We start from the raw sequence: 21,340 nt of genomic DNA on the forward strand, positions 1-21,340 counted from the left end.
TATTCATTCTTAAGATATTTATGCACCCTAGTGTGTATCCCTAAACCTTACTAAACAACGTCAACCTTACTTAGCCACGTACTTCAATCACTATAGCAATATGTACTCCTCATTACAGTTAACGCGTGCTGTTATGATAATGTAGCATTTGGTTCCAAGTGTAGTCTTGGTATCTCTTCCAATTAGGACATGATTTTTAAGAAAACCATCATATCACAAATACGTGGAGGAGCATAATAGGAATCTATTTCCCAATATTCTAGTTTATACACTTACTATATAAGTGGCCAACAAATGATAAATGTCTCCTCTAAATGTGAAGATGAATACAACACCTTCTCTCTAAATGTAAAGATTAATACAAAGCCTCCTATAAATGTAATTAATGTAAGTAGAACTAATTAAGACTTAACTAAGAATGGACTCACTAAAGTCAAATGATGACATGGACTTTTACTAACCTTACCCTTGATATCTCTCAATACTTCTACATTAGAAACTTATCTAGACCGTTCAGCATGAAACTTGGATCTTGAGTAAGACCATTTTTAAAAAGCGATACAATTTTGTTTCAAAACAAATGAATTAAGATGAAGTGGCTAAGGATAACATGATACAATCATGTGTAATGATGTGGAAATGTTTACCTTCTAAACATGGAATCTTAGGACTTTGTAATATGCAAAGAGAAAAACATACAAACTTCACCTAATTATTACTTTTTAGCGGGATCTAGACACTTAAACAAACTTTATTTGTAGACTCTAGTGCTTATAAAATATTTTAGCTAAATGGAAACCAAGGTGGCTTTTTGATCGGCAAGGTTTCACCACTGAAGCCAAATGGGAGGCTTTGTAGTGGAGAGACAAGATTGCAAAATGTTGGCCAAAACATGCCTAGATACCACAAGGTTGCTCATCTTTGTAAGAGTAAGCGATTGGTGTCTCCCCTAGCAAAAATCTCCTTCTCTACCCATTCCTCGCAAAAAAAAAAGGTTTACCAAGGTGCATGAGTTGGTGTAGCTAGTAGGATTTTAGTAAAAATCCCAACCTCGAACCCTATCCCCCCCTAACAAAAATCTCCTTCTGTGCCCATTCCTTTCCAAAACAATAGCCTTCTTGGACACGTCTTATAATTTTTAGAGTCATGAACATCACATACAATTATATATAATATGTTCTGTAAATGTTGTTTTGGTCATCCTATTAATTAATTATCGTCAGTTCGAAAAAAAGAATTATCGTCATTTCGAAAAAAGAATTATCACGTGAGGAGCTTAGGCAAGTTTACTGTCACACATGGAGGCATGAGAGTGGAGGCGTGTCGCACATGGAGGCATCAGAGTGCACGTGTGTCAGCATGCATAGGCAAACAAGATGTGTGTCAACATGTTCATGACACGTGTTTGGTGCATGCATTCTTAGCACGTGTCAGGACATGCCCATTATTTTCTTCATTATCTTCATGGCCGGATGGTCAGATATCTCTCGATGCCCGGAGGTGATGCATGTCCTTGGGATTTCTATGATGCCCTTCGTGTCTCTCCTTACACATGACTGGTATATGCATGCAATCACGGGGATACTTGTCGATGCAGTTTCTGGTCTTGTGGAGTTTTCCAAATGCTTCAACCACGCATGCAGGCCCTTCTCGTCTCTTCAAGATTTGTCTTCTTGTTGCAGCATGGTATAACGTTGCTATCTTTGGTGCCTCGTTAGGAATTTTTTGGACCCAAAGCCTCTTGGATTAACTTTTGATTAGGAATGGACCAATAGGAAGAGGGCTGGGTGCACATTTTTTACCTCTTTGACCCTAGGCTATGGTTTGCTAATGGGACCTAATTACTACTCTTGTCCCCCTACCTCTTGGGTCCAAACTTAGAGGCCCCCCCCGCCTAGAATCGCATAGATTAAAAACCTTAAAAATAATAAAAAAATTAATTTTTTCCCAAAAGTGTGTTTTCCCTCTCAAGCTCATTTTGAACCTCTTTCTTCCTCTTCTAAGCTCTCCATTGCTGCAAAAACTCCATCCCTCTCAAGCTCTCCCTCCTTCTCAAGCTCCCTCCCTCTCAATCTCCCTCTCTCTCCCTCTCTCTCAAGCTCCCTCCCTCTCCATTGTTGCAAGAACTCTATCCCTCTTTAGTCTACTCTAGGTTTAGGAAGCCTATTCTCAAACTCTAACCCTCTTTTAAGCTCTCTATTGCTGCACTGAAAACCCTGAACTTTCTCTCCTCTCCACTCTTTTGTTGTAAAACAAGCTTTTCTTTTTCCTTCTTCTCTTTTCTTACTACCATGGCCTCTTCCAGTAAATGTGAGAAGACCTAGGGAGAAGGTGGAAGAGCTTGTGCTGCATAACACAAGAGATGAGAATGGAGTTTGGGCTCCAACAAGATTCAGGGTTGGGACTTGGGTCTACATGCAGCCAAGCTTTAAGGGACCACATCGAGTGCATCAACTAGGGAATATGCTATATCATTGGAAGGGGCGGCTACAAGGCTTCAAGCATACTAAGAAGGAAGGATTGGTTGCCATAGTGCAACATGTGTATACCCTTGGAGACCTGTACATTCAAGGCCAACGACCAAGGTTTCCTTCAAATTGTCAATGTAACATAAACACAGCTTTAACAACATGCTAATATTGGATTTTTTGTTTCAAATTTTCTTATGATTCTCCATTTTCTTATGCCTCTCTGCAGATATTTTTCCCTCTAATTATGTTGAGGAACAACCACTCCAAAGCCTCACTGGAGTTTTCTATGCTATGCAGGCAATGTTTGTATCTCAAAGTCCAAGTGATCTTGTACAGAACAATATCTTTTTCTTTTCTCACTCATATTTTGTAGATAAAATACCAAGTTTATTTGGCAAGCTAGAAGAGATCCCCAACCCCCCTCTTAACAATCCCGAATGGTCCAAACCTGATGCTTGGACCATCTTATGTTTAAAGTTTAAGATGGTAAGTGATATCAAGACATCACTCAAGTTTTCAAAGGCATCTAGGTCAGTAGGGCTAAAATGGTTTTGTCCTTTACATATTTTTGTGCACATGTTCAATTCCAAGCCAATGCAACAAACAAAAACAATGTATATTTGTAAGGAGGTACGATCTGACCTCATTCAAGGATTACTAGGAGAGGGCTGGGAGGGTCACATCAAGGTGATGTGTACAAGTGCAATGTAGTAGATTCTACAGTGTCTTTCAGGTTCTTGAAGGCACGCTGTATTTTGTAAATGCGTCTGCACTACCAAAGATGCATGCAAAAGCACGGGACATCGATCCCACTTCAAGCCTCAGAAGAAAGACACTTATGCCTATTGAGGTAGCTGTGATGATGCAAAATGGATGGATTGAGCGAGTGGCAGCAAAGCAAGCATTAGAGCCTAGGAGACCTGCGCGAACACTTTAGCATCATGGACTTTGACAATGTGGAAGAGTCAAGTTTCAAGTTGATGAGAAGAAAGGTATATCTGATTCCACTACATGTCTAGAGTTAACCCTTACACTTTCTGGTTATTATTGAGAAGAAAGGTATATTTGATTCCACTATATGTCTAGAGTTAACCCTTACACTTTCTGGTGATTATGCCACTTTCTATATTTTTACAGATTAGGAAGCGTAAGGAGGGGACAACCATGGTCTCAGAATCATGGCAAATGGGGGACCTTGAATTTTCAGCAGCAAAGTGCATAGCCCTACCAACACATAGTAGGCATGTGGAAGAGCTTAAAGATGAATTGAGGATATGAAAAAATAGCCTCTGTTTTGATGCACGTGAGGGGCAAGAGTTTCAGGATCGAGGTGAAGGCAATGACAAGCTTTCAAGTCAACAAGATGGAGATCAACATGAAGTAAATGTCACAAGAGGGAAAAAAAATGAAGACATTATAACAATTTTAGATTAGATGACATGCTTGTAATTTTGTAGCAGGCTCTTTTTTAACCAATCTTTATTGAATTGAAATGTTAATATTTTGCAAAACTGTAATTTTTTTGTCTAGCGATCTAGTGTGAAAAGGCCAAACTTTAAATTTTAACTATAAATAGCCAAAGGTGCCTTCTTTCTCATTTTCACGCGATAGAAACCAAGCACGAGCTCACACTATCTATCTCTTTGCATTCACATGGCTACCCACTTTGACAACTTCTATGAGCTCCTCTCCACCACCCCATGGGCGGGCAAGAGCGAGCTCTTTGTCATGTTCTCTTGTGAAGTCGACTTTGAAAAGTCACTCACCCTTGCGTCCCAACATTATGAGACACAGATTGCATACATGGACCAATACTTGGCTCCCCACTCCATCTCCTTTTCCCATTGCCCCAATGATCGATAGGTGCCTGTTGAGCTGCTTAAGTACATTCAACAATATGCCCGCCCCTACATCTAGCGCCTTGAACGCTTCATCGACATTTGCATCCCTGCAGGAGCTTACTGTACCTTCAATAAGCAGGAGGTGTAGAGGTTGGGGAAGGGCAATTTAGGAACTAGGTTCCTCTCATGGCTCACCACTTTTGCGTTCCTCATCAACAATGAGGATCGGATGAGGAGGTAGAGATGCCTGCATTGTAGTTGGAAGGGTATTTAAGGGATGACAAGGAAGTGAAGGCAGTAGGAACGAGTGCTGGTGTAGAAGAGCAGCTTGCATCAGAGCATTTTCCAGAGGGTACACAATCTGCATCTGAACAGCCCACTGTAGTAGAAGATGTGAGGTCATCTTGTCCACACAAGGAGAGCAAGGTGCTACTACCACAGCTTGAGATCAATCTCTTGAGCACCATTGTGGTGGAAGGTGAAGAATACTTATTTCTTCATGATCTTGAAAAGACAGCTGGCTTGAGAATGGATGAATGCTTGGGCATTATATGCACGCGATGTGAGGTGGACCTTGATACGTCCAACCTCGGTCCTCACCTAGATAGTGCTATATTACCCCTTGGAGAATCTATCACAGAGATAGTTGCTTTGGTCAAGGAAACTGTGGTTGAGACCGCGGAGCAAGCCCTAGTTCCAGAGGAGGAATTCACAACCTTACAAGACAAGCTAGAGTCTAAAAAGGATACCCTTGTTGTTGCTAGAGTAATGGAGGAGAACAAAGCATCAAAAAAGGATGAGGCTAAGTCCTCGATGGACCTCTCCGCCCCCACCAGCACTTTGGCAAAAGAAGACATTGAGCAAGAGGTAATAATTGACCTTTTACAACCTAGAAACATTTGTAATTATGTATAGAAAAATATTTTGATTTTTTCTTTGATTATAGAGGGTGGTTGAAATTGACGCATTTGCTGGGAGAGGCAGCGGCAGCAGAGACCAGGCCAAGGTCCATGGACATGATGCTGCGTTGGCACACTATCTTGGTCAACTTCTTGTGGATGGCATCGCCATTATCTAGATGGACTACACCCCCCTCAATCTGCCTTCACTCTCTAAGGGACTACACCCCATTAATCTGTGGATGGCATCACCATTATCTAGAGGGACTACACCCCTCAATCTGCCTTCACTCTCTTCTTTTTGAAAGCCCTCTCTAAGGTGCTCTATGTAGCCTCTATGGAAAAGAGCACCAAATGTATAGTTCTTATTAAAAAATCCCTTACCTTTGATATTTTTGGTTTTGGATTTAGGGGTAAGCTTCTTGCTCATATAGGTATAGCCAAAAGCATAGGCATAGCTCTAGGATCCTCAAGAAATAGCCCAATCACTCCTTGAGCACACTCTGCCCAATAACAAGAGAAGGAAGCTCAATATTGTAAGAAAGCTTTTGTAAAGATGATGTATCACTTCTAATTATGAATACAATATAATTTTTGTAAATTTATTTTCATCAAGTATATCATTATTTTTTCTAGTTTGTACCATCAATGTTTTTGTGAATGCATCAAAAATGACCCTAGGAGTCTGGGGGAGTAGTGCCAGAACGGTGTGAATTTTGAGCCTGCACCGCTGCTGTAGAGCCCAAATTCGCACTGTTTTGGCACAACTTTCCCAGCCCTTCAAGAGCAATTCTGATGCATTGGATGACAAATAATGTTTTTTTACACATGATTAAAGGTATTTTTATCTTGTAAATTATTGTTTCTCATAATCAATGTAAACTTGATTATAAATGCATCAAAAATGATTATGAGTGACTGGGGGAGCAATCCTAGAACAGTGCGAATTTTGAGCCTGCACCACTACTGTAGATCCCAAATTTGCACTATTCTGGCTTAGCTTTCCCAGTCCTCCAAGAGCAATTCTCATGCGTTGGATGACAAACAATGTAATTTTACATATGATTAAAGCTGTTTTATCTTATAAACTATTATTTCTCACAATTAGTGTACTCAACTTGATTATAAATGCATCAGAAATGATCCTGAGTGGCTGGGGGAGCAATGCCAGAACAGTGCAAATCTTGAGCCTGCACCGCTGCTGCAGAGCCCAAATTCGCACTATTCTGGCATAGCTTTCCGAGTCCTCTAGGAGCAATGCTGATGCATTGGATAACAAACAATGTAATTTTACACATGATTAAGCTGTTTTTATCTTATAAACTATTATTTCTCACAATTAGCGTACTCAACTTTATTATAAATGTATTAGAAATGATCCTGAGTGGCTGGGGGAGCAGTGCCAAAATAGTGCAAATTTTGAGCCTACACCACCGTTGCAGAGCCTAAATTCGCACTTGTGGCATAGCTTCCCCAGTCCTCCAGGAGCAATTCTAATGCATTGGATGACAAACAATGTAATTTTATACATGATTAAAATTATTTTTTATCTTATAAACTATTGTTTCTCACAATTAGTATACTCAACTTCATTATAAATGCATCAGAAATGATCCTAAGTGGCTAGGGGAGCAATGCCAGAATAGTGTAAAAATTGAGCCTACACCGCCACTGTAGAGCCTAAATTCGCATTGTTCTTGCATAGCTTCCCTAGTCCTCCAGGAGCAATTCTGATGCATTTTATGATAAACACTATATTTTCACATGATTAAAGGTGTTTTTATTTTATAAACTACAGTTTCTCACAATTAGTGTGCTCAACTTCATTATAAATGCATTAGCAATGATCCTGAGTGGCTGGGGGAGTAGTGCCAAAACAGTGCGAATTTTGAGCCTGCACCACCGTTTTGCAGAGCCTAAATTTGCACTGTTCTGGCATAACTTCCCCAATCCTCCAGGAGCAATTCTGATGCACTAGATGATAAACACTATATTTTTACACATGATTAAAGGTGTTTTTATCTTATAAACGACTATTTCTCACAATTAGTGTGCTCAACTTCATTATAAATGCATCAAAAATGATCCTGAGTGGCTAGGGGAGCAGTGCCAGAACAGTGCAAATTTTGAGCCTGCACCGCCGCCGCCGCAGAGCTTGAATTCGCACTGTTTGGGCATAGCTTCCCTAGTCCTCTAGGAGCAATTCTGATGCATTGGATGATAAACACTATATTTTTACACATGATTAAAGGTGTTTTTATCTTATAAACTATTGTTTCTCACAATTAGTGTGCTCAACTTCATTATAAATGCATCAAAAATGATCCTGAGTGGCTAGGGGAGAAGTACCAGAACAATGCATCAAATTGAAATGATCCTGAGTGGCTAGGGGAGAAGTGCCAGAACAATGTAAATTTTGAGCCTACATCGCCGTTACAAAGGCCAAATTCGCACTATTCTGGCACAGCTTTGTTAGTCCTCCAAGAGCGTTTCTGATGCCTTGGGTGATAAACTAGCACATGATAAACACTCCATATTAAATAAACATGATGACACCTAGACATTGTAAGAGAAACTTAAAATTTTAATTATCATAAGGTTACAAATGAAATCCAGATAGGCTTGTTACAAAGGGGGGTTTGAAATAAAAGGACTGCTTCAAAAAAAAGGTTAACATCTAAGATCTCTAGATCGTGTCTCACTCGCCTCGAATGCATCGATCTAGTTGCATGTCCTTGGTAGATATGATAATCCTCTTTGCATGTATTGCAAGGAGGTTGGTGTCTTCAAAAAGCCCAACAAGGTAAGCCTCGGGAAGGCTTCTTGCAATGCTTCAAGGACAATCCCCCGCACGGTACTCTATTCTATATCGTTAGAGAATCTCCTTCACTGTGGGAGTGAAAGCTTGCATGCACTTGCAAGAACCTCCTCTTGGTCTCTCTCATAGTCTCAATCCATCTCCTGTTGCTGTGGTACCTGTGTATGAAGTTCCTCTCGGGTAGGTAGGGGACCTTGTCCTGGTAGTAGGGTCTTATCACCTATGGTGTTGCGGAATGTAGGAATGTTTTCACCAACCCACTCGAACTACTCATCATCGGCCTCTCTGTCTTGATCTCTGGGGTGGCTGCATTGTGGGGTCTTCTTCACACGCTTGCTCCCACTAGAAGGGCTTGCATGTGTGCACTGGTGTTGCTGCGAGAGGAGGGTTGGACTCTTGTGATCCCATTGGGCGTGTCCTAGAATCCAAGGGGTCACTCTCTTCCGTGGTGTCGCCAGTATGTGATCGTTGGGTGTCTTGCACTATTTTTTGTGAAGGCATGGAAACACGTGCGGTGTTCTTGGTGCGTGCCATATCCATGTACAACTATGCTAACGTAGTGATGTGCTAGTGTCTACGTAGATCTTAAGCTTAAGCTCTCTAAAAAAGTGCAATGAAAATGAAGTGAGAAGGAAATATTAATAGTTTTTTTTAAGGAGGGAAAAAAACCTAACTAAACTTATTTTCTTAGCCTTATTACATCTGGTGCTGCGTGCACAACCCAACGCCTCCCTTGTCTCCTTATTCGTGCATGCTAAGCACCATGCCTATGGGGAGCATTGGTCTGCAACCATTCAAGACGAGCATGACTTTTTGCACCTTGCGTGCCTCTTGTGCAAGCTTAGATTGTTGGGCCCGCTCCCTAAACAATATCCTTCCAAAGGTTGTGCGATAAAACCAATTGAACATCTCTTGTAGATAGTTTGTACGTGTTCCTCTTGCAGAAGCTCCACCTCCATCTCTTGTAGATAGTTTGTACGTGTTCCTCTTGCAGAAGCTCCACCTCCATGTCTTGTATTTTTGAAATAAATCCCTCTTGGTTTATAATGTGATTTCTCCATCCCTTGGGTACTCCACATGTCGAGCAATCCATACTTGTTTATGATACGCACCATGCGCATAAACTATGTGCTCTACACATGACAATAGAATTTAATTAGAAAAAGTCAAGGTTAAAATACTAGTTTATTTTTTTACTGTACAACTTACCATATAGTGTGTTACTTTACTCTCTCCCCAAGCACCTAGCACACTTTTGGTGAATTCTATGATATGTTGTTGGAATGATGCTCGTTCTTCGACAGTTGTGCTACTTTGATTCATAATGTGAACCATGTTATTGAAATTTATCCAAAGCTATTTACGCATATTTACAAGAGCTGGACAATCTACATTTATGGTGATTGCACACAGGTCTCTCCAGAGTCCCCAAGTCTTCTTTGAATTCACTATGTTTGCTGGCTTCTCCAAAAATCTCCTTGCCTTTGATCCAGTCATGGAGACCTTTTGAGCAACCTCGTATGACATACCAGAGGCCTGCTTATTCACTTGAATTTTCACGTTTCTGCCATGGCAGCCTAGAGAATTCAAAAGATGCTCTAATTTACCAAGGGCTGCAACTTTCCTCTCTTGTGTAGGCATTGTGAATGCATAATTTGTATGGCACTTAAGCAATTGATCAAAGATTCTCATAAATGCATGAAGTGTGCAAAAGTGAATATTCTTTAGTGAAAAATTAATGATGGGGCTCCAATTTGAATTCTTGTTTGGTTCTCCTAGCCTGTCATGAGACATGACACCTTCCACCCATCTTACATTTGGTTGTTCCTCATCTTCATCATCATCAGTTGACTCGGTTGGATCTACTACATCTTCTTGTTGCTTCTTTCCATTCTGGGGACCTTTCGAGGCATCCTTCCCAATAGAACCAACCTTCTGTATACCTTTTCCATTTTTCTTTTTCTACCTAGGAATATCAATCTGAGCATTGTAGTATGGACAAGGCCATCTTGATGTCGCACCTTGAGCACAACCCATCATGCATTCAATTGTCTTCAAATATCCCCCAAGATGCCAATCCACCTTGAACTTTCCTATATTTTCTATATCTAAAAGTTGACCATCAATTTGCTTTTTGATTACATCTCTTATCCAGGGAGTCCTTTCAAACATCCATGTTAATACCTCATGTGTTTCCTTCGGTACCTCGAATGCACCAAGCCACCAGACCTCTTTCTTAGATTGCACACTAAAACTTGGTTTGAGTCTTTTCCCATGCATAGATCATGGCCTCATTCATGAGCATAATGCTCATACGTTCCAGCTTCAGACCTTTCATAATTTGGCACTTATCTAGCTTGAGCACAAATGAAAGTGTGCTTCCCAAAACTGTAAATAAAAGGTAATTTACAATATTCAAAACAAAATAATCGTCTTCATTTTCTACTGAAAAACATGAATAGTAGCAATTGTAAGTTCTCACCTTCTGGTGAAAGACCATAGAACTTCACCATAGCTTGTTGTAGTCTCTCAATATAAACAAAGATGTTATTGTAAACATCATAGTGAAATTCTGTACTTGTTGTCTTGATTTTCTTTCTGCTCAACCTTGTATCTAATGTTAGTATGTCCTCAACGTGATAAAACTTTCCTGTAGCAGCTCGCTGCACATCATCACATTATTGATACGCTTGACATTGTGAATCACCTTGAGTGTAGGAAATAAAGTGCCAGTGATTTCTTGTCTTAGAAATGCATCTTTTGATTGCTTGGTACCCTTTCATGCTGATTCCAGCCGCATTACAAGCATGTTGAATTAATGAAGAATCGATGGAGGTGATAATCTCACTCACTACATTGCTGACAACAGCTTGGCATATGGATGATGAGGGTCAGTAATAATTGAGAGAATATCCTTGGTATTCAGAATGGTTTTGACCAAATCCTTCCATCCCTCTTCATTAGAACCACACACCTCTTTCAGAAAACTCCTGTGGCAAAACACAAATCATGACTATTTTGTTTAAATCACTGAGTGCATAATGAAAGTTTATATTACTTACTTTGTTGTACGGATCCTTTTCTTCCGTGCTCCACCTTGAAACGCAAGAGATTCTATACCAGTCAATGTCTTTGCGTTCACGAGTACCATTTAGCATTGCTTTGAGTCATTTGATAAGTTTCTCTAGCCTTTGAATCTTTACATCCTTCTTCACATTCTCTGTGAGGATCGCTTTCATTTTATCTTATGATGTTTTAAGTCCTTTTTGACATTGTAAAAGGCTGAATTGTGATGCTTGCAATTAAGATTGGAGAATATGGGTTTACCAAGCTCCACTTGTAGTCAATCTTCTATAGTATCCTAACAAGCCAAGCTCTCCTTTACCAATAAATTGCATAAAAAATGATAAATTGCGAAAAGGAGGATTTGCTCTTAACGGAGGGTTAACTGAATAGAGATGCCCATCAACCCAAAGATCTACATTTTTCTCCTTAGCTATCCTACGAGCTTGGATAGATTGTGCATCAATAGAATGGGTTTTTTTAGAGCTGCCATACTCTTCAAGAATACGAATGTGTAAATCAACCTTCCGTTTTCTAGCTTCACAAGGGAGCTTGCAAAGGCTCCATAGCTAAGGAGAGGAAGAAGCTAAAGCAGAGAGATCCTCATAGGGAGGGAGGGAGAGAGAGAGAGAGAGAGAGAGAGAGAGAGAGAGAGAGAGACTGTTAAAACTTTGCTTTATAGGTCTAACACAAATCTATTTTTTTAAGTAAAAAATGATATTTCTGATATACAAATATACTAACATGGAGTTTTTTTTCAAGAAATTACATTTATGATAAAATTTAAAAAATAATAATTTTTGAGGTCCCCATAATTTCGAAATCTGATAGTTAGTTATGTTTATGGGGTTGTAGGGATGTGATAGTTAGTTATGGATGTACTAGCTCTTGACAGGCTTCTGACGTGACCCTTAAATTACAAGCTTTTTGGAGGTAAAAATTTATTTTCATCATACATATTGGTTGGGTGGTGTTTTTTTCACCTCAAAATGTAAAAAAATAAAAAATAAAAAAATCACTTTTTGGGACGACCCACCTAAATACGAGAATGTTTTACTGATGTGGAAGGGAGATATGGTGGGAGTTAATTAGAAAGGAGATCTCAAACTGACAAGAAAGATCCAATTTATAGAGAGTGAAGGTAAAAAATTCAAAAAGTATGAGAAAAGTCAAAAAGTAAGAAAGAGTATGAGAATATTCTCTTTAAAAAGTGAAACTAGGGGAGTATGGCTGATATGGCAAGGTAAAAAATAAGGGTCATTATAGCCTTTGTCTCCCTTAAGCCCATCTTTTTAAGCTCTAATCCCTTAAAATTAAGAATCCTTAGGAGATCCTTTTTGGGTCCAAAAAATTCCTAATGTTCAGGTAATCTGTATCGGTTAGTTATGTGCATGGTCTATCTCCATGGCGTTTGCGCTATGTCCAAGTGCTCTGCTGCTGCTGTCATGGATCAGTCCAAGCGTCTTCATAAGAAAGCGAACTCTGCTCCTGCATGTATTGTCATCTCTCCGCTAACCTCGATTTTCACACCTGCTGGCATTTTTGTGCCCTCCATGCCTCCAACTGTCAACTTTGTTCCTTGTAAAGCTGCGTTAGGTGAGGCGAACAAGAAAAATATTCCTGTTCGCATCCTCACCCCACCCGAAGGCAAGGCTCATTTGCATAATCTCAAGGGTGTGAAACAAAGAGTACATTCTTTAAGTGTTCTTCGTGTGTTGTTTCGTATCTCATTTTATATCTGTACATTCCATCTTTGACTCTGTGTGTATCATGTGGATGACAAGCAACAGCACCACAACGAAGAGAGAGAAGGTACAAGACTTGTCCATTTCTTGTACTGGTCGTCTGACCGATGGTCCTCCTCGAAGTTCTCGACTCGTGGGAATCTGAAGATGTTGGAGGTGTTCGTAACCATTGATGAATGAGCTTTCGTGTACATGGAGAACTATATTCTAAATAAATGGTCTGTCACTCTCGGCATGATGCTCTTGAAGATGATAAGTGAAAAATACTTCCCTAGTGCACAATGGATAATTCCAAAAGCTGGGAATGGTATGGATGCTGCTAGAGCTAGAGCTGTTTGGAAGTGTCTCAAAACTCCACATTTGGCTGACATATGTGATATCAAGAAAGTCTTCTTCCGCGATCACTACATAGAGGGGCAAGCAGCCATGTACTTTCTGAATGAAAATCAAGATAAAGATAAGCAAGGTGGCCATGGAGATTAGCATTTGCAGCAACGACCAACTGACATCTCCATCGACGAACCTGTGCTCCGTCCAATCCAATCTTCGGTGAAGAAAGTCCACTTGACGTTGACTTGAACGAGCCCTACATCAACTCATATGAGGAAAGGGCCGTTGAATTCCTCAGAGCTGTGAGCAAAGGGGAAGAATTCATATCCATTCCTCCACGCCATGATCTCAGCGGGGGCGAGGCTTTCATGTAGTGCAATCGTTTTACCACTGTGTGTTGTAAATAATAAATCTGTCTACTATTTATAAATGTTTTCCTCCGTCAATAAAAACTCCTTGCTTTTTCGTTGCGTACCGTATAGTCAATTTTCGGTTTATAAAGTTGAGTTATCTTTCGTATGTGATAATTTCATAAACAGTACCACGCAATAATTAATTTTAAAAATTAGTAATCGTGTTGCTATGGTTTTCTCGCCTTCAATTTTTCTGAATCCTCACACCTTCTGCTATGCACATTAATATGCACACTTATAGTTTTTCTTAGTATGCATGCAATACAAAGTTAATGGACTTAAAAGAAAGTTTTGGGAAAGTTTAAAGGCAATAAAAGTAAAAAGAAACGACGGGACAAAATATATACTTTTTTAAGGGACAAAATATATATATTTTAGTTGAAACCCGGCGTTTCTTTGATTTTTAGACCTAAATCCGGATTACTTTTGATTGGTTTAAAATAACAGTATGTTGGAAAAAGAAAATAAATCGAGAGACATACTTTGGGCTTGCGAATTCAAAGAGCTTTCCGGTGGCGGAGAAGATCACGAGGGCGAGTTGGGATTCGCAGAGGACGGAGAGCTCGTAGGCCTTCTTCTGTAGGCCCTTCCGGCGCTTGCAAAAGGTAACCCGCCTCCTTATAGTGTTGTCAATCCTGCGTATCTGGGTCTTGCCGCGGGCGTTGCATTTGCCGGCCTTCTTTTCTACCACCTGCATGTCACTAGGCACGCCACCATACTCCTGCTTTTCATCATCGCTACTCGTCTGATGCGCTCCAGGCGGTTCCTCGTGATCACGCGCAACGAGTGCACCCAGGTCGACTATCTCGTTACAGTTGGCCATTGTATAATTGCCTTGAAGTAAGACTCTGATCGAGCAAAGAAGCTATTATTTCGAGACAGGTTAAGCCAGACATATATGCCAAGATTAAAGGAACAAGCGTGCATGCGCGCCAGAGAGATGGAGAACATATCGCTGTGTGCAAGACAATTATTGTTAAAGAGCTCGCTTCTGATCGCTGTAAGCAAGGTGAAGGATCAGCTGATTAATGCTAACGAGAGGTAATTTATTAGGGGGTGTGTGTGTGTGTGTGTGTGTGTGAGAGAGAGAGTGTTAAAGAAGACAACAAAAGTACACAGGTAGCAAGATCAAAGAGAATGACCAGGGACAGAAAAATCATGCTTTTGATATCGGGATATCATGGTATAGAGAATGATACACCTTGATATTCATGGATCAAGGTGAGAATACAGACAGAGAGAGAGAGAGAGAAAGATGTAACCAAGGTGAGACAATTCTACAACAGCCCTAGAAGTAAGATGAGAGAGAGGAGAGGGAGGGAAGACAAGCCCGCAATAGCCATAAACTAGTAAGATTAGAGAGAGAGAGAGAGATGTAACCAGGATGAGACAATTCTACAACAGCCCTAGAAGTAAGATAAGAGAGAAGGATAGGAAGTAAGATAGAGAGAAAGATAGATAGAAAGAGAGAGGCCACCGAGGTGAGACAATTCCACAGTAGCCTTAGAGCAATAAACTAGTAAGGTTAGAGAAGATTAGAGAGAGAGCAGTAAACTAGTAATATTAGAGAGATGTAACCAAGGCAAGACAATTCGAAAAAAGCCCGAGGAACATAAACTAGTAAGATACGAGAGAGACAGAGGGGGGGAAGGAGAGTTAAATAAGACACCTAAAGCTGTTAAAGCCAGGAAGATCAGAGAGCGCGAGGGAGGGGGAGAGAGAGAGAGTCAGAGCAAGTCCGCGCGCGAGAAGCCAGAGGGAGAAAGCCATATCGAGAGAGAGCGTATTACCTGCAGCCTGCACCTCGCTTGCTCGTCTTCGTTAGACTCAAGGTCGAGGCCAAGACATCAAAGCATCGTGGGGTACTGTGTACGCCACAAACTTCCCCTATTTATTAGCGTACTGTTGGGAGGATTGAAAATCTAGTATCATAATGAGGTATGCCTTCTATTTAGTGACCTTTAAAACATTCGGTGCCTTGCTTTCTTCACATGTACGTCTTTGTATACCTGCAAACGAGGCACCTTCAACCTCAAATTTTGTAGGTTTTTTCTAAATTTTAAAGGTTTTTAGCAAAATTATAATTAAAATCCTTTAAAATTTGTAGGTTTTTGTGAATTGTTATTTTGAAATTTGAAGGGTATTTTTCAAAATTTATCATTCACGTGACACTAAACCTCGGTTTTTCATAAACACTGGCAATGTAGTCTGTAGTGCTCAAATAAAAGGGTTTCTCGACGTATCACCATTTTCTCATGCCTACCTTGATTGGCTTCGGTTGACATGTACACCTTTTTACACCTGTAGTTCAATTTCTCATGCCGCATTTCGTAGCACAATTTCTCTATAAGGACGTGGAAGGTGTTCTAGGATAGAAGGGCCAACATCTTACCAAAATTTATATATATATATATAATATATACATACATACATAAAATCTTATGATATTATAGCCGCAACTAACAACTATGAAGGATTTGTCATTGTATTTAACTGTTGATAAGTTCTTAACATATTATGTTCCAAAAAAAGATCTTGATTAGTAAACTATAATGACTTTATTTGAATTAAGGACATAAAACCTTATGATATATATATATATATATTAAGGACATAAAACCTTATGATATTATAGCCACAAGTAACGACTATGAAGGAAAAAGATATGGATTTCTCACTGATAAGATCTTGATGAGTAATTGATCATAAAGTTGCTTTTGTTCCTAATTGCAATTTTATTCAAGTTGGTTTTTTTCCTAATATCAATAACTTTAGTTGTTTCATGGAAGTAAAACCCTTCGTGTCATCTTTGAATATTACAATCCTTAGTCTTGATAACATCATTGCCCATACTTGTCTCTCAAGTTTTATTGTTAGCGATATAGCCTCATGCATTCTTTAGGTTTCATCCTTTCCAATAAGTAAGAGCTTTAAAATTGAAGGTTGGGATCTCTAATTTCAATGAGATAGTAACAAAATCTTATATGATATATCATGCTTCTACTAGTTAACTTTCTTATTATTAACTCCTTAATAAGTTTATCATCTCTAAAACTTTTTTAAGTGTTAATAAGAATATAATATAATGGGGAAAATGTTTTGAACTATCGAGTAGTTATGTTCTTCATGGACATGAGAATTGAATGGCTTCTAAATTTAGAAGTTATCACATGTTCAAGTTTAGACTCTCCCTTTCTATGACATTGAAGTTCAATGCTTCTAACTTTTCTTCCTCTAAAAGAGGCTCTCAATAATTGAAGTTACACTTTAGCTTAACACCACAAACTACCAAGCTTACTTTCATTCATATCCAATGTACAATCCATGATAAAGTCTATTTCCATTTCATGTATTTCTACAACTATTATTGTTGGGATAGTGACAACTGAATCTCCCAATAAATGGATGGTATACACAAACTCAAAAGAAGTTACCTTGAAGAACATAACTGTGTTTTCTACCTAGAGATATTCAATGGTAGGTTAATTGAGCTCATAAGATTCATTGATCACTTTTTGTGAGCATAACCACCGTATTGAATATATGATTTCCAAATTCAAACTATGCAAATTGATCTCTTCTTCTAAACCTGGAACTTTTCTATACTTACAATGGTATGTTTGAAAACTATGGCTACTTTATTCAAACTCAAGTTAAATTTCTTGTTGCTCTTGCTAGCACAAAAATAAATGTGGTCCAAAATGCAATGAATAAGAGTTGGATTTATGTTTTGAAGAATTTTTGTTGTACCCTCCTTCTTTAGTGATCATGATTGATCTTCCACAGCATGATTAATGCTCTGACGTAACCAAAACTTTTTTCTTCATCTAACTGATGTTTCTTTGGTAACTTTCTCTTAGTGAGTTAAACAATCCATTAGAGGCACAAAAACTTGCTTGTAATAACTCTCAATGTGAAAGTGCTCTTTAACTACAATAGAAGATGACCATTCATTAATCCTTCTTCTAAGAAAAGGTAAATTTTTACATGTGCCATCATGCAACTTGATTTCCTACATAATGCACACAAGTGGCACATGACTTATGAGAAGTATATCTAATCACCCCATTAGCCTTTAAGTATTTCAGTTCACCAAAATGTTTCATTTTAGACTTCTTTTTAAGAAGCATATTCACCTCATGAATGTCATCATTATAGTTATCAATGATAATCCAGCCATCAACATAGATGACCCACTAGCATGATTCTCTTGGTAGTGTTTCTCACATAAAGTAAGGATATTTAAATTGAAATAGTGTGATAAGATACTATGTGACCATATCCTAGGTGTGTGCTTCAAGCCGTACAAAGCTTTGTGCAACCTTAAAAAAATATATGGATGTGCATGATCCTCATATCCTAGTGGTTGCAAAATGTAAACATCCTCCTATTTCTTTACATCTATCTAATGTAAATATTATCCCTCAGATGTAGCTATAGTAATAAGTTCTCTCATTGTGGCTATCCTAGCAATCCGACTATTGAATGTCTCATCATAGGCAATGAGTTATGTCCATACATATCCCGTGGAAACCAATCTTACCTTGTACCTTCTAACAAAAGCATCTGAATTACTCTTCCCTTTGCAGACACACTTATATTCACCAATTACCTTATTTTCCTTAGGGAAAGGCACCAAATTCCATGTCTCATTACATCTAATGTATCCATATCTCCATCGATAGTATATTCCAAATGTATATGTCCAAGTGCCTCCTTAAAACATGTGAGCTCTACCTCTTTTGTATAGCTTCCGCTAGATATGTGACTCTAGTAGACTTAATTATGTACACCTTAATCACTACTAATGTTCTCAACATTGCTTTGGCTTTTTGTACCAGGTAGCAACGATCCAAAACTTCTTTTGGACTCTGTTTTGAGCCACTATCTTGAACAAACCCATTGAAACATCATGCGTTATAAAAGCTTGATGCATATTTTCTTTTCCCTTGCTTGATACATATGAACTTGCTAAATTTTTAGCATCTCTAGTACCTAATTTTTCAACACCTATAGTACCACCACATGACACATGAGATTTCCTTACATATTATAACTCAATGTGCCTACTAACACTAGTTCTGTAATTGGACACTAAAGTGTCCTGAAAAGTTAGCATTTTTCTTGAATTTTTGTGGGTAATCTATTAAGAGTTTGAAATGCTTAACATCCACATATGTTCCTCAAGACCCAAAAAATCCTTGAGATTTTTTAAATTGCACTTTTCTTAGCTTTTGCAAGGCAATATTTTAATTTTCTTAGACACATGCTGATAAAACGCATGATTTTTGCTGTTTTCAAAATAGTAGTAATTTGGACATAACTTTTAGAAGGGACATAGTTTGATCATGAAACTTGGCTTGACAGAAAGCCCATGATGTAAACTAAATCCTGGAATCATCAAACGACAATTATTGGATAAATTTTTGACTCGCTAATATTGAAATGACGTTTTTTATACAGGTGGAGCATGAATTTTTCTCCTTCCATATGCAAGCTAATAATGTAAAACTTGAGGTGCACCCATGTTATATAGGGTAAATACTACTTTGTTTTGAATTTTCCAAAACTTTAGAGCCACTTTTTGGGCCTCTTCTCATACATGGCCTTTTGCGCAACCTGTTTTTAATACATAAAATGTCTAATTATGAGCCTAATTTTGATTTTCATCAAAGGGGAAAGCTGTGTAAGTGTATTATTTGTTGTAACTATAGGTGTAGACTACTTGTGCAAGCATAGTTATGATTAGTTTTTGATAAAAGATGATCAAATTTTATATTTTTATTTTTTATAATTTTTTTAGAACTAGGCGATAAGAACCTACTTAAGTGGAGGCTAAGTTAGTGTCATACACATCAAATTATGGCTTATTTATCTCATCTCAAGCATGAAAACCAATAATCAACATTCTCATTGATAGGGCTACATTATTTTTTAGTGGCGTGATTGAGTTTTGATAATACGCGTTACTTTTGCTGATTTTATGCAACTTTTTTGGAAAAAATTCTAGGAAAGGAAAATGATTTTTTTGGTGAACTTCAACCTCCTTGGACTGATGTATGCTATCAAAATATATTGGGAAAAATGCTATTGATATCATTGGATTTTTTTTTGGGAGAATGATGCTTGCATATTTGAAAAAATCCTGAAAAATGTTCATTTTCAAGACATATGCTACTTTGTTGCTTATGTACTTCCAAATAAAAAGGCATTTTATATGTTTAGCATTTTTTACATAAGCATAGGGTTATGTTCTACATGCCCAATGAAGCATTTTGGTTTTTAAAGCCTACATTAGGAGTTTTTTGGCAACCCCCAAAAAAGGACACTCAAGTGTCCTGTTTTGGTACCAAACTAGTGCTAACCAAGGTCTCACAATACACCCGTTGCTAGAGGACTCTCCTAGTCCACTAAGTGCTTGTGAGTGCTACTCAACATTTAAGAAACCCTGTGATTCTTTACTTCAACCTCTATAGAATCATTCATTGGCATATACCAACTACGCACCTCATCAACATCCTTGCTCATTCGTAATATCAAGTGTAGCGGAGATTATAGCATCTATAACCTTTCTGCTCAAGGGAATAGCTAATGAACATACACTTTTTTTCCTTGGTATAAAACTTACATCTCACCTCATGTTTTATGAGCAATGTAGTTAAACACTTTTGAGTGTGTGCTAAATTTAGCTAGTAAACTTTTATTCACACGTAATGCCATAAACTCCTCCAGTGGACATCTTATTATGATATAATTATAGCTACTACTTTAACCAATAATGAGGCATCCCTTTCTCATTCATCAATGCATAGACAAATACTACAGTATGCTTGTGTTTCATTTCTATAACCCCATTTTGTTACGGGGTATACTTGTATGTAAACTTCCTCTTTATTCTATGCTCCCTAAAAGATTCACTAGATTCATTAAAGAAATATTCTCCCCCACTATTTGACCTTAGGCATTTTATTTACATGCCTTTTTCTTTCTCTACCATATCTTTGAGAAATATTCTCCCCTACCATCTGACCTTAGATATATTACGCTTGCATCTTGGTGTGTAACAGCTTTTGTGGCAACTCATATCTTCATGGCTTTATGATGATTTATCTCCAAATATATTGTTTCACATGAAGGATTCCAAGGAATTCTATGCAATATTCTGTATTGGTATGAGAATGAGTGGAATGTTCATTGTAAGTACCATTGTATGATTTATAAATACATTGTAAACACATTGGTGATGAGTCATAAAACAAGAGTGGTTAATATGCCTACATAGCATGGTAATTTTAGTAGAATAAGATGCATAACACATGCCAAGCCTGTGGAGGTGTGTGGAGAGAATGTGGATAAATGTGGAAGTATGAATAATGGAGAAGAATCCTTCTAGAAGTCTTTTGTAGGCTAAAGAGACTTTTGACATGTATACTTGAGGGGCCTTTGTAAGGGATCAAGGTTGGTTTGAGCCTATCTTCCAAGTCAACAATTATTTAAATTAAGAAATCAAGAAAACACATGTTAAAAATAGCCGATAAGGATATGTTATATTGAAATCCACACATTAGGGAATCCGAAGTTGATTGCTTCTTATGATATCTCTTAATGTAATTTCTAAGAACAAGGTAAAAGATCTTCTATGTAAGGTAATATTTTAATCACTTATATAATGTATATATTAGCATATTAAGCCATATAATCTTCTTAGATGATAGATCTCCTATGTAAGTAAGAATTTTGCACACTTATAATATATATAC

At 38.3% G+C, this 21,340-nt stretch overlaps 1 protein-coding gene across 1 annotated transcript in view; it reads right to left on the reverse strand.

Moving 5' to 3' along the window:
• LOC147640278 (MADS-box transcription factor 23-like) overlaps nt 1-15,502 on the reverse strand; it is a 109,558-nt gene extending 94,056 nt beyond the window's left edge. Inside the window, exons 1-2 of the mRNA XM_086823522.1 lie at nt 15,371-15,502; nt 14,063-14,428 (exon numbers count right to left, since the gene is read on the reverse strand). Coding sequence (XP_086679648.1) covers nt 14,063-14,403 — 341 coding nt within the window. The 5' untranslated portion in view covers nt 14,404-14,428; nt 15,371-15,502. The remainder of the gene's footprint in view (nt 1-14,062; nt 14,429-15,370) is intronic.
• Between the last annotated feature and the right edge of the window lie 5,838 nt (nt 15,503-21,340).

The sequence above is a fragment of the Cibotium barometz genome, chromosome 3, assembly GCF_041138505.1.
Source record: "Cibotium barometz isolate CiBa-2024 chromosome 3, ASM4113850v1, whole genome shotgun sequence".
Taxonomy (NCBI): Eukaryota; Viridiplantae; Streptophyta; class Polypodiopsida; order Cyatheales; family Cibotiaceae; genus Cibotium; species Cibotium barometz.